The 25,875-nt window shown below is 37.4% G+C and overlaps 1 protein-coding gene across 5 annotated transcripts in view; it reads right to left on the bottom strand.

Annotated features, from left to right (window-relative positions):
* The window catches only part of TTBK2 (tau tubulin kinase 2), a 155,277-nt gene that overhangs the window by 51,875 nt on the left and 77,527 nt on the right, over window positions 1-25,875 (bottom strand). For all 5 annotated transcript variants that reach the window (XM_081230184.1, XM_081230183.1, XM_081230186.1 and 2 more), the window contains 4 exons: window positions 20,033-20,106; window positions 13,524-13,664; window positions 11,924-12,028; window positions 212-277 (listed from right to left, as the gene is read on the bottom strand). In XM_081230184.1, the coding sequence (XP_081086310.1) occupies window positions 212-277; window positions 11,924-12,028; window positions 13,524-13,664; window positions 20,033-20,106 (386 nt within the window). The remainder of the gene's footprint in view (window positions 1-211; window positions 278-11,923; window positions 12,029-13,523; window positions 13,665-20,032; window positions 20,107-25,875) is intronic.

Raw genomic sequence — 25,875 nt, 5'->3', positions numbered from 1 at the left:
TTATATTTTCTGCCAAATTAAATTTTATTTTCTATGCAGCTGCACACATCTATTATCTATCCACTATACACCATACCATGAGTTAGTATTTCTAACACCTTTCCTTCTGCTCCCAAGCACTTTCCACACCTCTGTACTCTAATGTAAAGAAGTCAATCTGATTCAAGCATCAGCATGCTTATACAGCCACGACTCTAGTTCAGATACCTACCCTGTTCCGATGAGCATTGATTGATGCGTAACGAACTGTCCCTCGAAAGCCTGCCACAGCTCGAGGCTACAAAACAAAGCAAAGAATAGTAACTGAGCTTTAAATAGCATAAGATTCAGCACACTTGAGCCCATGAAGTAGAAGGGAGAAACGTGTATTATTGTTAAGAAAACACTACTTAAATTTCTAACTTTCTAAATAATTGTGAAATTATAAAAATTAGAGAGAGAATATCTCTAAGTCATGTTTAAAACATATTAGTTATCAATGAGTCCCATTTTAGTTATCAATGACTCCCATTTTTTCCTACCATTTTAAAATAAAGTAGGATTTATGACAAATAAACTCTGTACATTAGAAAACATAAATGCTTTCATGACAAGCATCATAGTATATACATTAATATTCAGGCTCTGGTTACAAATAAGTATATTAAGACCATGAGGTCTAAGTAAAATAAGATGCCAACCTCTTTGTGTCTTGGCTATATCATTCAAACTCAATTCAAAGATGGTGGCAACTTGTACCTCTCCCTGCACATGTAATTCATATGTTCATAAACTTAAATTATTGGGTACTATTACCCCAAGAGTTCCTTTAATGCCCTTTATAGTCAATCCACTCCCTTGACTCCCAGTGTCTGGCTGGCAACCTCTGATTTCTGTCCCTCCTTAGAACTTAGAATTGTCTAGTGTTTTAGGTTTAACTATTCTAATTACTGTGTAATGGTATCTCACTGTGGTTTTAATTTGCATTTCCCTAATAACTAAAGATGTTCAGAATTTGTTCATGTACTTATTTGCCAAATCTTTTGCTTATTTTTATAGGTTTGTTTTTTATTATTGACTTTTGAGAGTTGCTTATAGATTCTGGATATAAAGTCCTCTGTCAGATGTGTGTTTTGCAAATATTTTATTCCAGTCTGTGATTTGACTTTTCATTTGCTTAATAGTGTTTTTTCAAAATGCAGAAGTGTTTACTTTTGATGAATTTTTAATTCTTTTATTTTTGTTCCATATGAATATATTTCCAAAACTTATGTTTAAAAACATCTTTAAAGAAAAAGAAAGTAAAAAGTGAGAGTGGTTAGTTACCTAAGAGCATGTTTTATTAAAATAAATACCTAGAAGCCAAAGCAACGTTGAGAAAAAAGAACAAAGCTGAAGGTATCACATTCCCTGACTTAAGACTATACTACAAAGCTACAGTAATCAAAACAGCATGGTACTGGCACAAAAAATAGACACATAGATCAGTGGAACAGTATAGGGAGCCCAGAAGTAAACCCACACAATTACAGTCAATTAATCTATGACAAATGAGGCAAGAATATTAATGGAGAAAAGACAGTCTCTTCAGTAAGTGGTCTGGGAAAACTGGACAGCTACATGTAAAATAATGAAATTACAACATTGTCTCACACCATATATAAAAATAAACTCAATATGGATTAAAGACTTAAATGTAAGACCAGAAATCATAACATCCTTAGAAGAAAACATAGGCAGACACTGACATATATCGTAGCAATTTTTTAGATCTGTCAGGCAAAGGAAACAAAAGCAAAAGTAAACAAATTGGACCTAATTAAACTTAAAAGCTTTTGCATAGCAAAGGAAACCACTGAAAAAATGAAAAGACAACCTACTGAATGGGAGAAAATATTCACAGATGATATGACCAATAGGGGTTAATATCCAAAATATATAAACAGCTCATTCAACTCAATATAAAAAAAAACCCAATTAAAAAATAGGCAGAAAACCTGAATAGATATTTTTCCAGAGAAAACATATAGATGGCCAAGAAGCACATGAAAAGCCGCTCAACACTGCTAATCATCAGGGAAATCCAAATCAAAACCACACCTGTTAGAATGGCTATCATCAAAAAGAACACATATAATAAATGTTGGTGAGGACAGGGAAGAAAGGGAACCCTCATACACTGTTAGTGGGAATGTAAATTGATGCAGCCACTAAGAAAAACAGTCTGGAGATTCCAAAAAAAACTAAAAATAGTTCATAGACAATATGATCTAGAAATTGCACTCCTGGGTATATATCCAAAGAAAATGAAAACACTAATTCAAAATTATACATGCACCTCAATGTTCATAGCAGCATTATTTACAATAGCCAAGATACAGAAGCACCCTAAGTGTCCATCAACTTATGAATAGATAAGGAAGATGTCACACACACACACACACACACACACACACACACAATGGAATATTACTCAGCCTTAAAAAGAATAAAATTTTACCACTTGCAACAACATGATGAACCTGAAGGGTATTATGCTTAGTGAAATAGGTCATATAGAGAATGACAAATACTGTATGTTATCACTTATATGTGGAATCTAAAAAATGAAACAAACAAATGAATATAAAAAAACTGAAACAGGGGGCTTCCCTGGTGGCGCAGTGGTTGAGAGTCCGCCTGCCGATGCAGGGGACACGGGTTTGTGCCCCGGTCCGGGAAGATCCCACATGGAGCAGAGTGGCTGCGCCCATGAGCCATGGCCGCTGAGCCTGCGCATCCAGAGCCTGTGCTCCGCAACGGGAGAGGCCACAACAGTGAGAGGCCCATGTACCACAAAAAAAAAAAAAAAAAAAAAAAAAAAACCAACAAAAAATACTGAAACAGACTTACAGACAAAGAGAATAAACTGTGGTTACCACTGGGGAGAAAAATGGGGAGGGGGCATGACAGGGGTAGGTGATTAAGAGATATAACTTACTATATATAAAATAAATAAGCTAAAAGGAAGTATTATATAGCACAGGGAATATAGCCAATATTTTATAATAACTTTAAATGGAGTATAATCTATAAAAATATTCAATCAGTATGTTGTACATCTGAAATTAATATATTGTAAATCAACTACACTTCAATTTTTAAAAAGAAAAAGAAAAAAAGTACCGAGATATTTAAGTGAAAATGAAAAAGCGAAAATAAATTGAGCCTTAAAGGACTGACAGAATTACAACAGGAAGGAGGAAATGCATTTTATTTTTTTTAATTAATTTTTATTGGAGTATAGTTGCTTTACAATGTTGTGTTAGTTTCTACTGTATAGCAAAGTGAATCAGCTATATGTATAAATATATCCCCTCTTTTTTGGATTTCCTTCCCATTTAGGTTGCCAAAGAGCACTGAGTAGAGTTCACTGTGCTACACAATAGGTTCTCATTAGTTATCTATTTTATACATAGTATCAATAGTGTATATATGTCAATCTCAATCTCCCGATTCATCCCCCCCTCCCTTTCCCCCTTCGTATCCATAAGTTTGATCTCTCTCTGTGTTTCTATTTCTGCTTTGTAAATAAGATCATCTCTACCATTTTTCTAGATACCACGTAATTCAAAAAGACACATGTATCCCAATGTTCATTTCAGCACTACTTACAATAGCCAGGATATGGAAGCAACCTAAATGTCCATCAAGAGAGGAATGGATAAAGAAGATGTGGTACATATATACAATGGAATATTACTCAGCCATAAAAAGGAATGAAATTGGGTCATTTGTAGAGATGTGGATGGACCTAGAGACTGTCATACAGAGTGAAGTAAGTCAGAAAAAGAAAAGGAAATGCATTTTAAAAAGAACACAGTGAACAATGCAAAAAGAGACAAAAGTACTGTTAAGTGTTAGGGAAAAGAATTTGGTATGGTTGAAGCAAATGGTGAGAGAAAATAATGGAAAAGTAGGTTGGAATCAAATGAAGGATGAAAATAATGGAAAAGTAGGTTGGAATCAAATGAAGGATGGTCTTAAATGTCATATGTTGTTTGGCTTATAAGGTAGAGGCAAATGGAATTCATAAAAAAATTTTAAGTAAGGAAGTAACATGATTGAGAAAGTGCTTGGGATGTTTACTCCACTGCAAGTATAAAGGATAGACTGGAAGGAGAAGGTAGGGAAGACCAGTGAGGAAACTATTTTAATAATACAAACAAGAAACCACAAGACTAGTACAAGGACAGAAGCAGCAAAGGCGGGGATGAATGTCAGAGACAGAATGAGCCCCTAGGAGAATAAATCCAGAAGAAGGGAAGGACTTGAGGTATAAGCCTAGACCTACTGCTACCAAAAGGAAAGGATCAGGAGGGGAAAAAAGCGTGAAGAACTATGTAATAAAACCCTCAATGGAAATAAGAAAATAGATGAAATTCTGGAATGTTAACATTTAAAATTTTTTCTTAAGTAGGACACTATAGCCCTAGGCACTGGAAGTTTCAGCTGAATGGTTAAGAAGGAAGCAGCAGGGGCTTCCCTGGTGGCGCAGTGGTTCAGAGTCCGCCTGCCGATGCAGGGGACACGGGTTCGTGCCCCGGTCCGGGAGGATCCCACATGCCGCGGAGCGGCTGGGCCCGTGAGCCATGGCCGCTGAGCCTGTGCGTCCGGAGCCTGTGCTTCGCAATGGGAGAGGCCACAACAGTGAGAGGCCCGCGTACCACAAAAAAAAAAAAAAAAAAAAAAGAAGGAAGCAGCAGGAGAAAACATGGCATTCCAAGAGCTTAGACACAAAGGGCCAATGTAATAAGATGCCAGCTCAAGGGCTAAAGAAACTGGGGCATCCTCTAAACCAGGAGGGAAAACATGAACATGCAGATTCAAATCACTAAGTAAACAGAAGTTCAACTCCAAAACCGTATGAACCAAGGTACTGCAAATATATATACAGAGACACACACAACTCCTTTTTATCTCACATCCCTATTTGATACAACTAATACATCTTAAAGGTTATAGACAGTAGAGGATCTCCCACGTGCCACAACTACTGACGCCCGCAAGCCTAGAGCCCGTGCTCCTCAATAAGAGAAGCCACCGCAATGAGAAGCCCGGGCACCTCAACGAAGAGTAGCCCCCACTCACCGCAACTAGAGAAAGCCTGCACGCAGCAACGAAGACCCAACACAGCCAAAAATAAGTTAATAAATAAATAAATTCATAAAAAACAAACAAAAAACAGTAGAGGCTCTCAAAACCAACCACATAAACAACTTGCTAGTATCACTAGTGTAACAGATAGGATCCATCATTCCCTTTGTAATGCATTCTGAGTGACAATCCTATATCATAATTTTGGAAAAATAAATACACATTTATGTTTTGAGGGAGTTTCTCTGTGGTGATGGAATAGTTTTATATCCTGATTGGGCTGTTGGTTATATGAATCTATATGTGTGATAAAATTTCATATACCACTCCTCCCCTGAAAGGAAAAGTGTATGTAAAAAATAGTGAAATCTGACTCAGGTCCGTACTTGAGTTAATAATAGTATACCAATAACAGTTCCTTAGTTTTGACAATGTATTATGATTATGTAAGATGTCATCATTGGGGGAAGCTAGGTTAAGGGTACATGATAACTGTACTATTTTACAACAGCTCCCTGAATCTGCTCCATACTCCAAAACAAGTACCCTCAGGTCTATAGAAGAAAGAAGAAAGCAAAGCAAGGGACTGGTTAATGCAAAATATACAATGTAGGTTATGGCTGCAATGGCCACTATAACAGCAACTTAAAACTAAGTGAAATTTAAAATTCAGTTCCTCACTTGCTCTGGCCACAATTCAACTGCTCAATAGCCACATGTGGCTAGTGGCTACCATATAAGACAGTACACATACAGACACTTCCATCTTCACGGTAAGCTCCATTGAAGGAGCTCGAAGAAGGAAAAGGGAAGTGATCAGGAAGTGACCGACCCACAGAACACTTCTAAGGTGGTAATGAACTATTTCTTAACCTAGATGGAAGCCACAGATGTTTTGACATTCTTCCTTAAAATTTTTATATGTTTTTTACACTCTTCTAGAATACACATAGCAAGGCAAAAAAAAAAAAAAAAGGAAATATTGGTTTTTGCAGATAACATGATGGCATACCTAGAGAATCCAAGCAACTCAATTCAAGTTTCTTAAAAGCAATAAATAAACAAAATTGTACTATATAAAAGAAATCTACCCAGGCAACTTTTGATTTTATATTAGTGGAACAATATAAGAAAATGATTTCAATCATAATTATGATCCAAAAAGTAAGAAAGTAATTTTACTTGAGATTTAGGAGTTTTAAAGAAAATTATGAAACCCTACTGGCGTAAAAACTCTAAAAGGAACTAGCTATTAACACATAAATAAAGGGAAGGTTAACTCCTTACACAGCCTGGGCTACATTCGACCACAACAATATTCCCTCTTTCTTCCATAGTGCTAAACTGACCCCAACCCCAGTTAAACTCAATTCATAGACTAAACTGTACCTGTAAACAAGCAGTTAAAAGTATATGGAGAAAAAGGATTGTACTGACAATCTTACCTTAAATTACCATCATACTCAAATGAGCTTTCAGCACAGCCCAGCAATCTAGTATATTTTCCCAGTCAGTTTGCTCTCTCCCCTTCCATGATAACTATTTCACACGTGCTCTTCTCTCCTCAACCTCCAACACCATTTTGCACTCTCAGCAAAAGGCTTTGTCTCTTTCTTCACTGAGAAAATAAAAGCCATGAGAGAACTTCAACTTCCACCACCAAATCTAAATGCCTACCTATATCTCTGTCCATTTATTCTACCTTTTCTCAGTTACAGTGGAAGAAGTGTTCTTGCTCTAATAATGGGCTACCCTCACCATTGTGCCAGGATTCCTTCCCCTAACAGCTTGCAAGAACTTGGCTCCTATGATTGTTCCTGCTCTGTCTTACATCATCAACTTTTTTCATGTCTCCTGGAGCACTACTAATATTAGAACACGAGCATGCTACAATAGCTGACATTAAAAAAAAATAAACTAGAGAAGGAGGGAAGGATTTTACTTCCCTTACAACTACTTCCCTGTTTTACTTATATTCCCTTTCTCCACATCCTCTCTCCAACACTTTCTTTAACCTACTCCAATTAAGTTTTCATTGCTCTACCGAATCACTTTTATAAAAGTCACCAGTCACTTCCATCTTGCCAAATCCAGACGATCAGTTCTCAGTTCTCCTACCTTCCTTGACCTACCAGTAGCATCAGTAGCACCCCACATATTTGAAGCACTTTCTTCACTTGGCTCTCAAGATACCACACTCTCCTGATTTTCCTCCTACATCACTGGCCAATCCTCCTTCCCACTGTTCTTTGCTAATTCATAGTTCTTTTCTATCCATTATCGAGTCGCTAAAGTGTCTCAATGGCTCAGACTCAGACCTCTCTCCTTTTCTAGCTATACCTTTTCCCTAGCTGATCTAACCTAGTTCCATTTTTTTAAATTACCATTTATTTTTAAACATTGGGAGCAAATGATTCTTAAATTTATATTATCTCCATCCCTGATATCTCCTTTGAGCTGCAGATTATTATATCAAGTCAACTTATTATTATTTCCATCTAGAATCTAAGAGGCATTTTAAACTTAACTTTTAGAAAATAGAACTTCCGGGGACTTCCCTGGTGGTGCAGTGGTTAAGAATCCGCCTGCCATTGCAGGGGACACGAGTTCGATCCCTGGTCTGGAAGGATCCCACATGCTACAGAGCAACTAAGGCCATGCACCACAACTACTGAGCCTGCACTCTAGGGCCCGTGAGCCACAACTACTGAACCCACGTGCCTAGAGCCTGTGCTCCACAACAAGAGAAGCCACCGCAATGAGAAGCCCGTGTACCGCAATGAAGTGTGGCCCTCGCTTACCACAATTAGAGAAAGCCCGTGCGCAGCAACGAAGACCCAATGCAGCCAAAAATTTAAAAATTTTTTACATTAAAAAACAACAACTAAGAAAGCTTTAAAAAAAGAAAAGAAAACTTCCATTTTTCCCTCATCAAATCCACACTTCAGCCTTCATCTCTATCATGGTTTCAGGACGAAAACTTAGAAGTCATTCTTGACTCTTCTTTTCCCTTCACATTTCAGTATCAAATCCAGAAGGAAGTCCTGTTAAATACATCTTTAAAATATATCCTAAATATAAGCATTTTCCACCATCTTCATTGTATCACCCTAATGCCCTAAGTCCCAGCCACCAGCAATGACCACTGGACCATGGCATTAGCCTTTTAACTTGTCTTTCTGATTCTACTCTTTCTCTCAATAGTCTCTTCTTCACAGAGTGATTAAAAAAAAAAGTCCTAAGAATTGAAAAACTTCTATTTAGAATAGAAGTGGGATTCCAGAAATATATTCAAATACAATACACTACATAGAAACTAAATTCTTTACCTGCCCAAATACCAATTAATACAAGAACATTGACAGAACTGAAGATAGTCTTCCCACAATTTCAAGGCACTTAAATTCTCATGTGGCTACGTTTTAAATATAACCTACTTCTGTATATAACTCTATAGTTAGCTTATTGACAGAGCATGTAACATATTATGCAACAACCCTGCTTCCTATCACACTTAGAATAAAATCCATCTCTTGGCAAAATCATTCACATTCTGGGGTCTACCAACCTCCTAAACCTCGTCTCTCTCCACTTACCCACCACACTATGCTATGCCATGCTACAGCCACAGTGGCCTCCCTCCTTTTCCTTGAATATACCAAACTTACTCTGCCTCAGAGTCTCTGCACTTGCTGTTCCCTTTGCCTGGAGCACTCTCTTTCCAGAAAATCACACAGCCTGCTCTCATACTTCATTCAACTCTCAACTCAATACTTCCTTAAAGAAGTCTTTTCTAACTAATACCTCTAAAATAGTCTCCTAGCCTCACTGCCCATCGCTCTCTATGTCAATACCCTGCTTTCTGCTGGGTTTTTTTTGTAGAATTTATCACAGTCTAAAATTATGTATTTATTTGTATATTATCTGTCTTCACCACTAAAATATAACCTCCATAAGAACCTCATTTTGGTTTGTTGTTCACCGCTGCAGTCCCAGCACCTAGATCCATGCCTCACACATAATCTGTGCTCACTTAATAAGTGTCTTATAAGTGAATAAATAATAACCTCATAATATTCTAAAAACTAAAAAAAAAGATACTTGGAAAAGAAATGAGACTCCAGAAATATATTCAAGTCTAATAAGCTGCATTGGACCCAAATTCATTACCTGCCTTGCTATCTATTAATGCAAGACCTTCACTGGAACCAAAAAGATTCTCTTATAATTTCTAGGTGCTTAAATTTTCATGTGCCTATATTTTAAATATAATTTACATTTATTGTATACAAGTCTATTATTATATAGTTAGCTCATTCAAAACCAGTGTTTCAACTTCTGTGCAACTAATCTGCTAGAAATGAAAATCATAGTACCAAGTTGAAACAAAAAGTATAAAAGTAGACATTATAACACAACATTGTATCAACTATACTTCAATTAAAAAATAAATTTTAAAAAAAGGTAGACATTAAAGAACTGTAGGGGGAGATCAACTGCCAGTATGACAATATGAGGAGCTCTAATGACCTGTTCCCCAGTAAAACCGGTAAAAATAATTTAAAAAAATAACCGTAGCCTCTGGAAATGGTCCTTCAAGCAAACAACAAATGATGAAACAGCTACTTCATGAAAAGTCAGTAAGAAAAGCTAGAGTCTATGGTATTTGAACCAAAACCGCTCCCCCTCCTTCCTCTCTTCCAGATCAGCAGGGGTGGCTCCACTCCAGGATGCTGCAGCCAAGAACACAGGGCTCCCTCCTTCCCCAGTTCCAAGCCAGAGGGCTTTCTTCGTGTAGGAGCAGGACTTCAGCATTTCTCATCTTCTCCCAGCTGCCTGTTGCTGAGGAGGCTGTCATGGGCAAGCGTGGTACAGAGGTGGAAGCCCCTTTCTTGCACCCAGCTTCCACTCATGGAATGAAGGCTCTACCTTGGGCATGGTGTGCTGAAAATACTGGGGCCCCAAAAGCCCTTCTCCTGGCTCATGAAGCAGTGGTTCCACGCCAGGAGAGTCAAGCCAAGAGACCTCAGGCTACTGTCTCGATCTCAACCAGAGGGCCCTGCTCCTAAGACAGGATGTCACTCAGAGAGAAGTCTGCCATAGTCCTCACCCCCAACTCCAGAGCCCTCGGTCAGAGATTTTGTCTGCGGACAGAAAAACGCCATAAAAAAGTTTATCTCCCAATCTCTTCCCAAAGGAACTTATTTCACTTGCAACAGTGAAGTTAATTAAACTTAAGACCCTCTCATTAATAGTGGAGGTTATAATAAAGAGAACTGGGAGGATTTGTGGATATGAGGATACAGCCTAGACCACAGGCTGGCCAGGTGAGAACCAGGGGAACAAGACAGGTGGGGGAGCCCTTCTGGGGTCAGAAGAAACATCAAACTATAACCTCAGAAGGGAATTCCCTGTCAGTCCAGTGGTTAGGACTCTGTGGTCTCACTGCTGAGGGCCCAGGTTCAATCCCTGGTCAGGGAACTAACCCTGCAAGCCTGCAGCAGCAGCCAAAAAAACCCAAAACTATTCCATTTTAGGAGCCACAATTTGATTGGATTAGTCTGTCAAGGAATGTACGTCTTGGGGCACTGTTGTAAGCAACAGAGCAATCAGCCAGCAATCAGCAGGTTTAATAACTGGATGTGGTCAGAAAAAGTGTGGAGGAGAGCCCTACCAGCACCACTGTCATTCCAGGGTGACGACGGGCAGACCCAAAGCTGCACCTCCCTGAGGGGCAACAGAGAGACTTAACAGGGCTTCCCTGGTGGCGCAGTAGTTGAGAGTCTGCCTGCCAATGCAGGGGACGCGGGTTCGAGCCCTGGTCTGGGAGGATCCCATGTGCCGCCGAGAAACTGGGCCCGTGAGCCACAGCTACTGAGCCTGCACGTCTGGAGCCTGTGCTCCGCAACAGGAGAGGCCGCGATAGTGAGAGGCCAGTGCACCGCGATGAAGAGTGGCCCCCACTCGCCACAACTAGAGAAAGCCCTCGCACAGAAATGAAGACCCAACACAGCCAAAAATTAAATAAATAAATAAATAAATTTATTTTTTTAAAATAGAGAGACTTAACCCTATGTGCTGGGATGGGGGGGAAGGATAAAATAATCTAGTCAGTCGCTAATCATATAAATAAGCAAATAACACTAACAAGCCCTGGAAGGGAGGACCAGTACCCAGAATTATATTATCAAAAATGTCCAATTTCCAACAACAAAAAAATATAAGACATGCAAAGAAACAGGAAAATGTGACCCATACATGTAAAAAAAAAAAGTAGACAACAGAAACTGACTATAAGAATGACTACATTCTTCTCCTGTTGGATATAACAGGAGAAGATTTCAAAGTAGGCATTATAAATATGTTCAAAGAAATAAAGGAAAGCTTTCCTTACTTAAAGAAGTAAGGAAAGTATAATTACAATGCCATATCAAATAGAGAATATCACTAAAGAGAAATTTTTTAAAAGAACCAAATAGAAATTCTGGGTATGAAAAATACGGTAACTGAAATAGAAGTATAGGATGTACAAAGAGACCCAGACTGCAAAAAAGACCCTTGATGCTAAAGCGGTAATGTGTGTTCTTATAAAACCACTCTAAATCTGCATCTAATGTACATGTTTTTAAAAGCCACAACTCTCAATAATAAAATTAATTAACACCTTCTATAAAGTAATCATAAAATCTATATGATACTTCTTGGATGACATCCATTCTGATACACAATTAGCATTTCTTTAAAAAGTGTGACACTATAAATAATAAGTTAATTCTCAAATATTTAATAATAATATGAAAAATCTTACTGGTCTGACGTCACCACAGGAATTGGTAAATTGTCGAGCCAAGCCAAAATCAAGCATGTAACATTTCCTACATGTACTAGGAAAGCGACCCATGGCAAAGTTTGACTAGAAGAATAAAGAAGGAAAATATACATATTATTTTTATACTTAGTCTTTATACCTTATCCTTCCTCTATTTTAATTCTTCTATTTAAACTCTATATAACACACATGTCCCAAATATACTATTCTAGTCAATGATGTTTACTGGATATTAATACATAATTTTGCTGTGGATTCTACTAATGCCTAGGATCAGGTGAACTTTGAGCAACAAAAAATTTATGTGACTATAAATTTACATAAAACACAACACTGGCTTAACTGGAATCAGTACTCTAAGTTCCTTGAAATTCTAGTCTAAGTCACTACTTACTTTTTAAAATGGGAGGAACTAGGAGTGAGCAAAATAGAATACATAGTTCAGAAATTGAAATGAATTTCCTATAAGCATCATGAACCTGAATTTCACTACATGTAAAAATTAAAATACAATTCAAGGACACATTTCAAAACAGACTTAAGGAAAATACACTCTGCATTCTTCCCCTAATAAAAATAAATGTAACATTAAATGACCACAAACTTGCAAAGATAGGTATATAAGGGAATTTATTTTTTTTTAAAAAAAGTCAAAAGTCAAATTGTTACAGAATTGTTAGCTTTTATTTTAAAATACTGTTTTATTTTAAAATACTGTTCTACTTAGGGAGCTTTCTAATCAAAATGGAAACTCTTCAATCACCATGGTTCTCAAATAATGACGTTTAACTTGACATAAAAATAAAAGCAGGAGAAATCTACGTTACATTAAGTCTGACTCAACTATGTTAATTTTAGTTGGCATTTTCATGTAAACTGTTTAATTTTAGAAATCATGTAGCAACAGATGGAAATAATTTTCAACTGCAACAACCAACATATGATAAATTTATAGTAAATACAGCATATCAGAAATGGGTCATTTCCCCTTGTAATACAAAAACCAAGAAAGAGAAAATAAAGACATATTTCACAGTTACAGAAATGACAATTTCTAAGAAAAAACAGAATAGAAAAAAATACTATATATTGGCACTGTAGCACTCAGAAGAAAAAGCAAGCTCTTTCATAGTTGATGGTTTCTTATAAGTATAATTTGTCACTTGAGAAATAGTTCAAAGAACATAATGCCAACATCTAAAAGCAACATATGTATATATTTTTAACCAATATCAGGAAAAAGAAATCCAAAGAATAACTACTAATTTAGGTGTAAGGCTAAGTAATTGACAATGGTAACATACAATAATAATAGTGAAGCATTAATAATTTTTAATTTGGCTGCTGAGCAACATTTTCATTGTATGAGAAAAGCTCTTTATTATAAGTTATAGTTTGTAATTATCATTTTTTTTAAATTAAAAGGCAAGTTACATGAACTTTAAGTTTACATCTTTGCCACAGAAATTAAAATACTACCTTGTATTTAATATAGAAAGCTACATTTGTAATTTACTGTGTCCCATCATAAGATTACCAAGCAAACTCATTCTGTGATCTGGAGGAAAAGGCCCCCTACCGGTTTGATGTCTCGGTGCAAGAATCCCACAGAATGGATGCTCTCAATAGACTCCAGAATCTGTCTACCCAACCGAAGAGTAGTGCTAATGGTGAATGTGCCCCGAGACTGACTACGGCGTAGATCCGCCAGATTCCGACCCTGTGGAAACCAAATAAATACTTTCAAGTACTGTACTAAATGTATAAGAGAAGAGTAGAGAATTGCTCATTTACCATTAAAAAATGTTTTGACTGAAATAGCAAGGATTTTACCCGAATCATGAGCCTCTCACTCAAGAGAAGAGATTCTCTTAAGATAACCCATGAACATTTCGGAGATATTTAAGAATAACCAAAGTTTTTTTTTAACATATTATGTTTCTTTTTAACTTTTTTTTCTGAATGAAGGATTCTTTAAATTCTATAGAACTTCACAATTTTCTAAAGTTTCACACACATGATTTCATATAATGCCATAATAACTCTTTTTAAAAATCTCCTATCCCTATACTGCCCCTACCCCCTCTCCCCTCTCCCCACTGGTAACCACTAGTTTGTTCTCTATATCTGTGAGTCTGCTTCTTTTTTGTTTTATTCACTAGTTTATTGTATTTTTTAGATTCCACATATAAGTGATATCATACAGTATTTGTCTTTGTCTATTCTACGTCTATAATATGTTTCTGAGTCATCATGTTTCCTTTGTCACTGATGTTATAACAAAACATAGTCTTGATTACTTAAAAAAGATATATACACAGGGCAGTAATTCCTCATTATTGCCTAACATATTCCTATACAAACTACTTAACTTTTCTGTGTCACAGTTTCCTTATAAAATGGGGTCCATAATACCTACCTTACACTGTTTTGTAAGGATTAAACAAGATCCATGTAGTGTTTAGAATACTGTCTGGCACACACTAGGTACTCAATAAATGCTAATTACTGTTATTATAAATAAAAATGATATGAAACAAACACTCAATTACTTATAGCAGTAGATAAAAGCAATGAATTTATCTAGCCTGTGCCAGATGTATTACATTCATGACTGTATTTAGTCCTTAGCACCCTAAATAGAAGTTGTTATTCCTGTTTTACAGATGAGAAAACTGAGGCTCAGAGACTTTAAATAATTCTGACCTGTTAAGGTAAAACTGTTCTTCAAATCTTAGTCTGTTTGACTGGAAAGTGTTCTTTTTCCACTGCACAGTGCTGCTCTACCCAGAAGATTCCTTATTGCATAGGTACAAACAAGCAATCTGACAAGAAGAGCAGGCTAGGATGCTGCAGTTCCACCTCCCAAAGAATGGAAACTGGCTCCTATATCACAAGGGGACTGAAACATCCGAATCTCTCTATACCCAAAATTTTATAGTGTATGTTTGGGATTAATACCACTAATACCATTACCTCAACTAAAGACAGTTAATTCACTTCTGAAAAAGTAATAAATTCTTAAGTGACTTAAATACCATGTAAAATAAAATATTAAATAGTAATCAAGTAATACGAGAATTGAAAAATTACAGAAGTCAGGAGACTTTAATACTTCATATCCTCTTTAAAAATGTGGTTTTCCCACAGCATTAATTGGTAGTTAACTTTTTAATTATTTTTTAATGTTAGTGGAATTTATTTTATTGTTCTCTACATCCTCAGCAAACGTAAAATGACTGATAATCTAGGGCAATGAGTTTTATAATCCCATGAGAGTACCTAATAACTTTAATTAGCATTTCAATAATTTTTTTCTTCAAAAATCAGTATTTTGACTGCCAAATATATACCTAAGGTAATACTGGAACTTTATTTGTAAACAAATTCTGCCATCATAAAAGTTTTTGAAAGGAAATCAATTAAAGTGTATTTATGATATTAGTAATGCTTTTTAAATTTTAAATCTTTTAAAACATAAATCTAAGGTATCAATTAACAAAATCTGAGAAGATAAAAACAAAGCTGGCAAGGGTATGGGGAAAAGAATTATTAACATGGTACATACATGCAGGTTGATCCACCAAGTTATACTTCAGGGTATATATTACAGGTGATTATTATTTGTTATAGATAAAAATTGAAAACAATCTATACATACATCAATAAATGAAATGGTTAAATAAATTATGGTTTCAGTCATCTTACTGACTGTTATGCAACCACTAAAAAAAGAATGAACTCTCATATACCTATCCATCACCCAGAATTAACAATTATCAATTAATGGCCAATCTTGTTTCATCTGTTATCCACTCCTTCTCTCCCACTATGCAACACACAACATCTCCCTTTGTACACACATATACTGGATTATTCTCATGTAAATTCTAACCATAACATTTCATCTACATATATTAGGCAAAGAGATGAAAATATAAAATCAAAGAAGTTACATGCCAGCAATTCTGTCGCCACAAATTTGAACTGGAAATATCAGTATGAACTATGATATATTTTTTCTTTAAAAAAAAAATCCTGAACCTATCCACTTGAAAAGAATTTAAAACAATGACCAACCCAATTGCAGCAGGCACCCACAGCATCTATATTGTCATCTCTAAATACCATTTCTCATTAAGAGGAATCAGAAAGTAAGGATACTATCAAAGTTTCCTATTGAGGAACCAACTCATTATTCTGAAAACTTTTAAGTAAAAGAATCAAACATTAGTCCTTCCCTTCTGTGTGAAATGTACCTTAGGATAACCTAATAGTTGGTGGAGTGCTTTTTAAAGAATTCCAGCTAATAAAGAAGAAATTATAAAATTAGAACAGTATATTTGCAACCCTACTGAAGTAATGAATCTAGGCAGTGGTTACTAATGGGTTGATAAAACCTAAGAGAAAAATCACTGGGAACTTTAAAATGGATGGAGAGGCTGATGGCCCCGAAACCTCACTGTTCAATTTTAACTAAAAGAGAGACAACCAGACACTGCCTACTGACATGATATAAATAGGAAGCACACAACCCACCTCTGAAGTATTCTAGCCAAATAAAACAAAACTGGAATCTGATCTAATCACAAGTTTATAGAAAATACAGGGGACAGAAGAACATGTTAAATATCACCACATGGAGACAATCAGCAAAATCCAGAATGTGGAAACTTCTGCATGACAAATGACTCTGTTTTTATCAATGACAATACAAACAACAAAAAGAAAACTGTAAGAAAAAAAAATGAGAGGGAAACTAAAGATTAAAACAGGCTTAAGAGATATGTATGCACAAAATACAATGTGTGAACCTTGTCTGGAACCAGATTCAAGTAAAACAAATATAAAAAAAATAAATAAATAAGGGAGAGAAACAATCAAGAAAATCTAAAGATTGACTTGATAATTGATGTTATTAAGATACTATTGTGCATTATGGTTAACAGTGGGAAAAAAAGAATCCTTGACTCTTAGAAATATATATTGATATACTTACAGATAAAATATGCCTTGGATTTTCTTTGAAATCATCTGGGGAAGGAGAGGAAAGGGAGACTACACCTCAGATAAGATTGGCCATATATTGAAGATTACTGAAGCTGGGTGGTGAGTACATGGATATTCATTATACTATTCGCTCTACTTTTGTTTATGTTTAATTTTTTCCACAATAATAAAAAGTTTAAAAATATATAGCAGTCCTGGGGCTTCCCTGGTGGCACAGTGGTTGATAGTCCGCCTGCCAATGCAGGGGACACAGGTTCGTGCCCCGGTCCGGGAATATCCCACATGCCGCGGAGTGTCTGGGACCGTGAGCCATGGCTGCTGAGGCTGCGCGTCCGGAGCCTGTGCTCCACAACGGGAGAGGCCACAACAGTGAGAGGCCCGCGTACCGCAAAAAAAAAAAAAAAAAAAAAAAAAAAATATATATATATATATATATATAGTAGTCCTGATGTTAGGCAATCTAGATCTACATCTGTACTGGTTACAGGATTCAAAACATTTTTTGCCCCTTCCTAGGTGATATGCTTATCACAAAATATCACCCTTTGGCTATACTAAGGATGATCATGTAAAGCCTCAGTAGTGACAGGATATCAAATGAGACCTGGCCAAGGTCTTCCTAGTAGAAATGAGAAAATAAACATGTGTGACTGCTTGAACTCTATTAGATTTCAGACCCATTTTAATGGTAAATAGCCAGAACTTCTACAAGAGAAACAGGATTATTCCTTAACATTTTTAACAGCAGATGTTATATAATTGAATTGCCAGGAGGAAAAGACTGAAGTTAACTTAGGAACAATGAGGGTTTTTAGAAAAAATTAGATATGTCAGTGAGAAGCTGGGTCTGAGCATATAAATTTTATTAAAATATATGTGGGAAACCCCCGCAGTCATCTTCAGTATGTCAAATAAGAGAAAGAACCCTCGAACAGTTATAACAGCTTTAGTCTTGCCTCAAATCGAGTCAACCATAACTGTAGGGATGGGAGGTTAATGGTGGGTTAATTTTCTCATGACAGGAAAAAATACAGCATGCAAGTCAAATTGAAAGGTTCTTGGATGGGTCCATAGGCGCTTGCCAAAGGTCACAAAAGCCATCGTTATCTGATATACACCAGCCTCCTTAGTTCTCCCAGACCAGGAGCCTTCCCATTTCCAGAAAGTGAGATTAAGGTTAAGTGCAAATAAAATAAAACTGAGTATATGCTAGGACTGAGAGAGAGACTGCAGACTAAAAAAGACTGTCCATGTTCTCCAGTCAGTAGTAGCCTAAAGACAAAAATAGTTTTATTGTGCCAAGAATACTGGCCTCAGGCTTCCATCAAGTCCTAACACCCATCAAGTTTGTCAGTCTCAGGCAAACCACAAAACTGTTTGAGCTTAAGTCTCTTCATTTGCAAAATGGGGATAAAACCTGTCCTATCCTCTTCAGAGGATATGATAAGGATCAAATAAGATGCATAATAAATCCAGAAGAAAACTATAAAATAGCATACAAAAAGTTATATTATTATTGGTCAAAGTGAAAGACAGAATGGTCCATACTAATGACCTAAAAAGATACAGGGATAGCTACTTCAAGAAACAAAACTGGGCTTTCCCTGGTGGCGCAGTGGTTGAGAGTCCACCTGCTGATGCAGGGGAGATGGGTTCGCGTCCCGGTCCGGGAAGATCCCACATGCTGCGGAGCGGCTGGGCCCGTGAGCCATGGAAGCTGAGCCTGCGCGTCCGGAGCCTGTGCTCTGCAAAGGGAGAGGCCACAGCAGTGAGAGGCCCGCATACCGCAAAAAAAAAAAAAAAAAAAAAAAAAAAAAAAGAAACAAAACTATGCTGGCTCAAGAGTAGTGAATCACATGATTCAAAGACTTTAAGGCTACAGTCTGCAGGGAGATTAATATCTATAGATCTAAATCAAATGCTGAAGGATAGCTGAGGGAAACAAAAAAAGAAGAGGAAGAATTTAGGCCAGGATCTATGTCTCTGAAATCACTACTATGTACCTAAGTTGAAAAAATAAAAATAAAAGAACCAAATGCTTAAAACAAACTTTGCTAAAGATGAAGGGAAACCCTGAGGATCCTAAACTAGGCAGCAAAGTGAACCATGGCCTTTATTTTATTTTATTTTTTATTATTTATTTTGGCTGTGTTGGGTCTTTGTGGCTGCAAGTGGGCTTTCTCAAGTTGGAGCGAGCGCAGACTATTCTTCATTGCGGTGCGCGGGCTTTCTCATTGTGGTGGCTTCTCTTGTTGTGGAGCATGGGCTCTATGGTGCACAGGCTTCAGTAGTTGCAGCATGCAGGCTCAGTAGTTGTGGTGCACGGGCTTAGTTGCTCTGTGGCATGTGGGATCTTCCCGGGCCAGGGATCGAACCCGTGTCCCCTGCATTGGCAGGCGGATTCTTAACCACTGCACCACCAGGGAAGTCCCTGAACTATGGCTTTTACACACTGATGGTGACGACAGGTTCAGAGCTCTGTGTGTGTGTGTGTGTGTGTGTTCATTCAGGGGCAGAGGCAGTGTCAGAGAGAATGGGATGATTTCCCTCTTCTCCTTGCTGTAGTCATTACTTCAATGCTCCCTTTCTGAATTTCTTGCATCTGCTACCCAACCCAACTCCACTTTCCATCTAAAGGATAGGGGAACAGAGCTATGTTAATGATAAAGAGAAAGAGGAATGGCATTTCTCCCCTATCTCATCTTATTCTTAAATTTTCAAGCAGTCAAGGTTGATACTTGTGAAAATGGAAAACTAGAGCCCTTAAGGTAGTGAAAGGTGGAGAAGGAAGGGACAGGGACAGGACAAAACTCATATTATATCCAGCAATCCACGTGGGGATCAAAAACTTTGCAGTGATGACAATCAATGAAGATATGCATCAACTAAATAGTTGACAGAGACAACCCTTCCATCTTTGGAAAAATATGTTATCAGGTCTGTTTAAAGTTCCATCTGCATAGTATAAAACATTCTGAGATGATACCAAGAATGTTGTTAATTTTATTCATATCTACTATAATTAGGTATTTTGATCAAAACTGGACAATTTTAAGATACATTTTCAAAGTAACCTACCTGCAACTGCATGACCACATAGTTGAATCGATCATTCCTCCCACAGCCAATAAATCTACAAACATGGTCTTTCCCTGGATAAAAGAAAGAAAGAAAGAAGATAGTAGAAAAGGTTGTACTACAGTTTCTCTTCTTAAAAATTAATAATTTGTTTTTCTGTATAGTATTTTATGATCGAATGTAAAGGATCTATCTTAAGAACCTTAAGGACAGGAGATTAGCATTATTCAAATTTTCTACCCATCTCCCTCCATATCCTACACTGCTCTTTGTGTAGTCAAATAAATGTTTACTAAATGAATAAATAAACAAGTAAATGAGGGAACAAATGAATGATAATTTATTTAGGAAGGAAAGAATTAAGAGGTCATTTCAGATCAACTTGCCCAGACATGATACATCTGAAAGCACAGAAGAGCAATAAATAAGAACTATGTTAGGAATATAAACCCTGAATTTTAGATATGGTCTGCCATTCACCATTATAGACTCAGTGAGTCCCTTCATCTTTCTGGGCCTTATTGATTTGGATTTGCTCAGTGGTTTTCAACCTGAGTTCCACATGTGAAATCCAAGGAGCTGCTAGTGGCTAGAATGCAGAGGGAAGCAGAGATGGAGCAGACAGAGGCTAGGGTCCTGCCCCTGATTCAGCAAAAGCAAACAAAGGTGCTAAAAGAGGATCAGGACTGGTGGATTCCAGGGCCAGAAGAGGGAATCAGGCTGGAGAACAGTGAATGAAGGGAGGGAGAACAGAATGAGATGATGCTGGAGAAACAGGCAGGCACCAAATCCAGAAGGGTCTTGGACTCCACGATAAGGAATCTGAACCATATGTATAAGTCAATATTTTCCAACCCTGGCTGCTTATCAAAATCATCTGGGAAACTTTTTGAAAACTCCTAAACTTTATACTGATTCAGGATCTGTGGCGGAAGATACAGGATATGAGCTTTCAAAAGTTCTCTAAATGACCCAAACGCAGACAGGCCATGGATGATTTTGAAACATCCAGGTATTTGGAAACTACTGCGGTGTAGTGAGAAGCATCTAAAAGGTAAACACTTAAAACATTCCATTTTAGAACATCACTATGGTAGCAATGAGGAAGATCGACTACAGAGGGGTCAAATATGGATGCAGAATGGTCACTCTGCTGATAGTTACAATATCTCAAGAGAGAGAATATGGGTTTGAACCTTTTTTTTGAATCTTATGTATTATAGATAGATTAAAAAATAGGATAAATCTGAGAGATACTAAAGATATAGTTTTTGACTAGAAATTGGCGCAAGTAAAAGTTGTACCAAAATAAGAGAATATGGGCTTCCCTGGTGGCGCAGTGGTTGAGAGTCCGCCTGCCGATGCAGGGGACACGGGTTCGTGCCCCTATCCCGGAAGATCCCACATGCCGCGCAGCGGCTGGGCCCGCGAGCCATGGCCGCGGAGCCTGTGTGTCCGGAGCCTGTGCTCCGCAACGGGAGAGGCCACAGCAGTGAGAGGCCCGCGTACAGCAAAAAAAAAAAAAAAAAAAAAAAAAAAAAAAAAATAAGAGAATATAGTAGGTTGCATAGATTTTAAGGGATATCAGAATGTTGAGTTTGAGGACAACCAGTTGAATTCAGTAGACAATTGTAATTTCAAGCCTGGTGCTGAGACAAAAAGCTGAACTCCAGAAATACACTGGGGAAGGATTGGTTCATGGAAGGCAGATGGAACTACAAACATAAATGGATGATTTCCAAGTTGAAAGAATAAATAATGAGAAGAAAAGAAACCGAAAAACAGAATACTAGAAAATGAACCATTTACAGCCATAAAAAGAAACGAAACTGAGCTATTTGTAATGAGGTGGACAGACCTAGAGTCTGTCATACAGAGTGAAGTAAGTCAGAAAGAGAAAGACAAATACCGTATGCTAACACATATATATGGAATTTTTAAAAAAATGTCATGAAGAACCTAGGGGTAAAACAGGAATAAAGACACACAGACCTACTTGAGAATGGACGTGAGGATATGGGGAGGGGGAAGGGTAAGCTGTGACAAAGCGAAAGAGAGGCATGGACATATATACAGTACCAAACGTAAGGTAGATAGATAGTGGGAAGCAGCCGCATAGCACAGGGAGATCAGCTAGGTGCTTTGTGACCGCCTGGAGGGGTGGGATACGGAGGGTGGGAGGGAGGGAGACTCAAGAGGGAAGGGATGTGGGAACAGATGTATATGTATGACTGATTCACTTTGTTATAAAGCAGAAACTAATAAAAAAAAAAGAAAAGAAAAGAAAATGAACCATTTAAAGCATGAGCAGAAATAAACGGGTCCATGAAGGAAACAGAGTAACAGCCTGAGAGCAAACTATAAGAAATGGATATCTCACACCAGTCAGAATGGCCATCATCAAGAAATCTAGAAACAATAAATGCTGGTGAGGGTGTGGAGAAAAGGGAACACTCTTGCACTGCTGGTGGGAATGTGAATTGGTACAGCCACTATGGAGAACAGTATGGAGGTTCCTTAAAAAACTAAAAATAGAACTACCATATGACCCAGCAATCCCACTACTAGGCATATACCCTGAGAAAACCATAATTCAAAAAAAGACATGTACCAAAATGTTCATTACAGCTCTATTCACAATAGCCCAGAGCTGGAAACAACCTAAGTGTCCATCATCGGATGAATGGGTAAAGAAGATGTGGCACATATATACAATGGAATATTACTCAGCCATAAAAAGAAACGAAACTGAGCTATTTGTAATGAGGTGGATAGACCTAGAGTCTGTCATACAGAGTGAAGTAAGTCAGAAAGAGAAAGACAAATACCGTATGCTAACACATATATATGGAATTAAAAAAAATGTCATGAAGAACCTAGGGGTAAAACGGGAATAAAGACACAGACCTACTTGAGAATGGACTTGAGGATATGGGGAGGGGGAAGGGTAAGCTGTGACAAAGCGAAAGAGAGGCATGGACATATATACAGTACCAAACATAAGGTAGATAGATAGTGGGAAGCAGCCGCAGAGCACAGGGAGATCAGCTCAGTGCTTTGTGACCGCCTGGAGGGGTGGGATGGGGAGGGTGGGAGGGAGGGAGATGCATGAGGGAAGGGATGTGGGAACAGATGTATATGTATGACTGATTCACTTTGTTATAAAGCAGAAACTAAAAAAAAAAAAAAAAAAAAAAAAGGATATAGATCACAGAATCCAAAGGAGAAGAGCATTTTAAGGGGGAAGTGGCCAGTGACAAATACTATAGAAAGGCTGAGAAGTGCTCATTAATATAAAAAATTAGGAAGTCACTGGTGAGTGGAAAGGGCAGAATCTAGTCTATAATGGGTTAAAGAGTAAATGGAACATGAGACAATGAGGGCAATCTTTGAATAAGCTTGCCAAAAAAGAGAGGAAGTCACGGACCAAGAGCTAGAATGACAAATTTTGATAGACTGTTAAGAAATACATCCCAACAATCATAAGGAATTAGTCCACTGACTGATTTAAAATATAAATACAATCCAGATTTAATTTAGTTAATAATTCCACACTTCTCTTTTGCATCTAGGTTATCACATTGTTCTCTCATTCTCTGTGCTTTTGTTGAAAAGGGCCATAACTAGCAAGAACAGGTGCAATGGGAACAATAATTCACAATGTGTACAATGTATGTATATCACTTTATATATATTTTACATATGTTTGCAAAACTAAGTCATCTAATAAATTGTAGTAAGAATGAAAGGATTAAAATGACCACCAATTGGTAACTTACTCTTTTCCTCAGCTTCATAGAAACAATTAAAAAATCATTTTAAAGTATTTTCTTATTATCCATTCCTCAAGATTCCACCTTCCTATCATGTAACATTTAAACGCAGCATCTCTATTACAAAGACATTTAAATCATCTAATAACAAAAGGCCATACGAAATTTAACTCCTCCAGGAATGCCCTTTTAAAAATATCTTTATGATAAGTCACGTCAGAATACTATTTATCTCTTGATACTAAAACCACCCTATTTTTTTTTTTTTTTTTTGCGGTACGCGGGCCTCTCACTGTTGTGGCCTCTCCCGTTGCGGAGCACAGGCTCCGGACACGCAGGCTCAGCGGCCATGGCTCACGGTCCCAGACACTCCGCGGCATGTGGGATATTCCCGGACCGGGACACAAATCCGTGTCCCCTGCATCGGCAGGCGGACTCTCAACCACTGCACCACTAGGGAAGCCCAAAACCAACCTACTTCTAAAACGATAAAAATCAAATAAACTAGACCCTTTATTGGGTAACCAAAACACAAAGTCAGTAGCAAATTTTCTAGGATTCCCTGGTACATCTTTACTGCTTTAGGTAAGAGCTTAATGAGTTCTTATCTCATACATTATAACATAATACACTACTGATCTTATATTTTAGATATATGCAATTAATGAAACTACTTAACAAAGTTATTTCAGTAAATATGTACAAATTTTTGGAAATACAGAGAAACTACAATTTAACTGAAACAGTAACTCTTCACCACCACTTAGAGCAATTCTTAAAATAACTTTTATAATAACTAGTACAAACTGAGGTATCACTCCATGAGTACAGGGACCATGTCTGTCTGTTCTGTTAGCTACCCCACAGTACCTGGCAAAGAGTGAAACACCTGACTGATATTTGTGAATGAACAAATTAATAGAAATAACAATAACTAATAAAGCATGCATAATAGGAAGCATACTATGCTAGCCATTATATTAATGCTTTATATGTATTTAATCCTCACAAGTTAATAGCATAAGTATTATTATTTTCCCTATTTTTCCAATGTGAAAATGGCGGCTTAGTGAGGTTAAGTACTTTGTTCAAGACCCCACAGCTGGAAAATGATGGAGCAGTTTGATTTTAGAGCCTTTGTTCTTATCCATTACGCCAGAAACAATTGAAACAGATTTTAAAGTCAAGTAACACCTTGCAAATAAATATTAAAACTAAAAGATAAATAAAGACTATGACAGGGGCTTCCCTGGTGGCGCAATGGTTGAGAGTCTGCCTGCCGATGCAGGGGACACAGGTTCGTGCCCTGGTCCAGGAAGATCCTACTTGCCACGGAGTGGCTGGGCCCGTGAGCCATGGCTGCTGAGCCTGAGCATCCGGAGCCTGTGCTTCACAATGGGAGAGGCCACAACAGTGAGAGGCCCGCGTACCAAAAAAAAAAAAAAGACTATGAGAAAACACAGACAAGAAGACCTACTAAGTGCCAAAAACTAAAGTAGGCACTAGGAATACAAGATAAATTAAGACCCATACCCTCAAGGAATTCACAGCCCAGATACATAAACAAAAAATTGTAATACAGTATGATGAGCTCTACATTATAGACAAATTGCTGTGGACACACAGAAGATGTGAAAATTTTGTTTATGAGGCTTTTCATGAGAGTTAAATCACTAAATTTTAAATATATGAGAAGAGTATTCTAAGAGGACATAAAGTGTGAAGGATCCAAGCATATATGAAAGATAATAGAGTTAACAAGGCTAGAGGGCTGGATAATAGTTAAAACGTAGGCTCAGGTGGGGGGCATGCTGAGACAAGAAAAGTACACTGAAGTCTTATATGCCACATAAAGGAATTCAGATTTGACTCATTATTAGATAACGGGTGACAGTTGGAGATGGGAGGAGGTAGTTCAAAGGTTTTCAAGCATGAGAGCTACATGATTTGGCCTGTGTTTTGGAAAGGTAATGCTGTTCACCATTAGATGCTGATTTATGTAAGAGATTAAGGCAGGGAGATCAATTAGGAGGTTAAAACAACAGAGGAGGTAAAAGATAAGGAAGGTTC

This window comes from Mesoplodon bidens (assembly GCF_964165515.1).
Source record: "Mesoplodon bidens genome assembly, chromosome: 3".
In the NCBI taxonomy this organism is placed as follows: Eukaryota; Metazoa; Chordata; class Mammalia; order Artiodactyla; family Ziphiidae; genus Mesoplodon; species Mesoplodon bidens.
The sequence above is the reverse complement of the archived record's forward strand: the minus strand, read 5'-3'. Positions and strand labels throughout refer to the sequence as shown.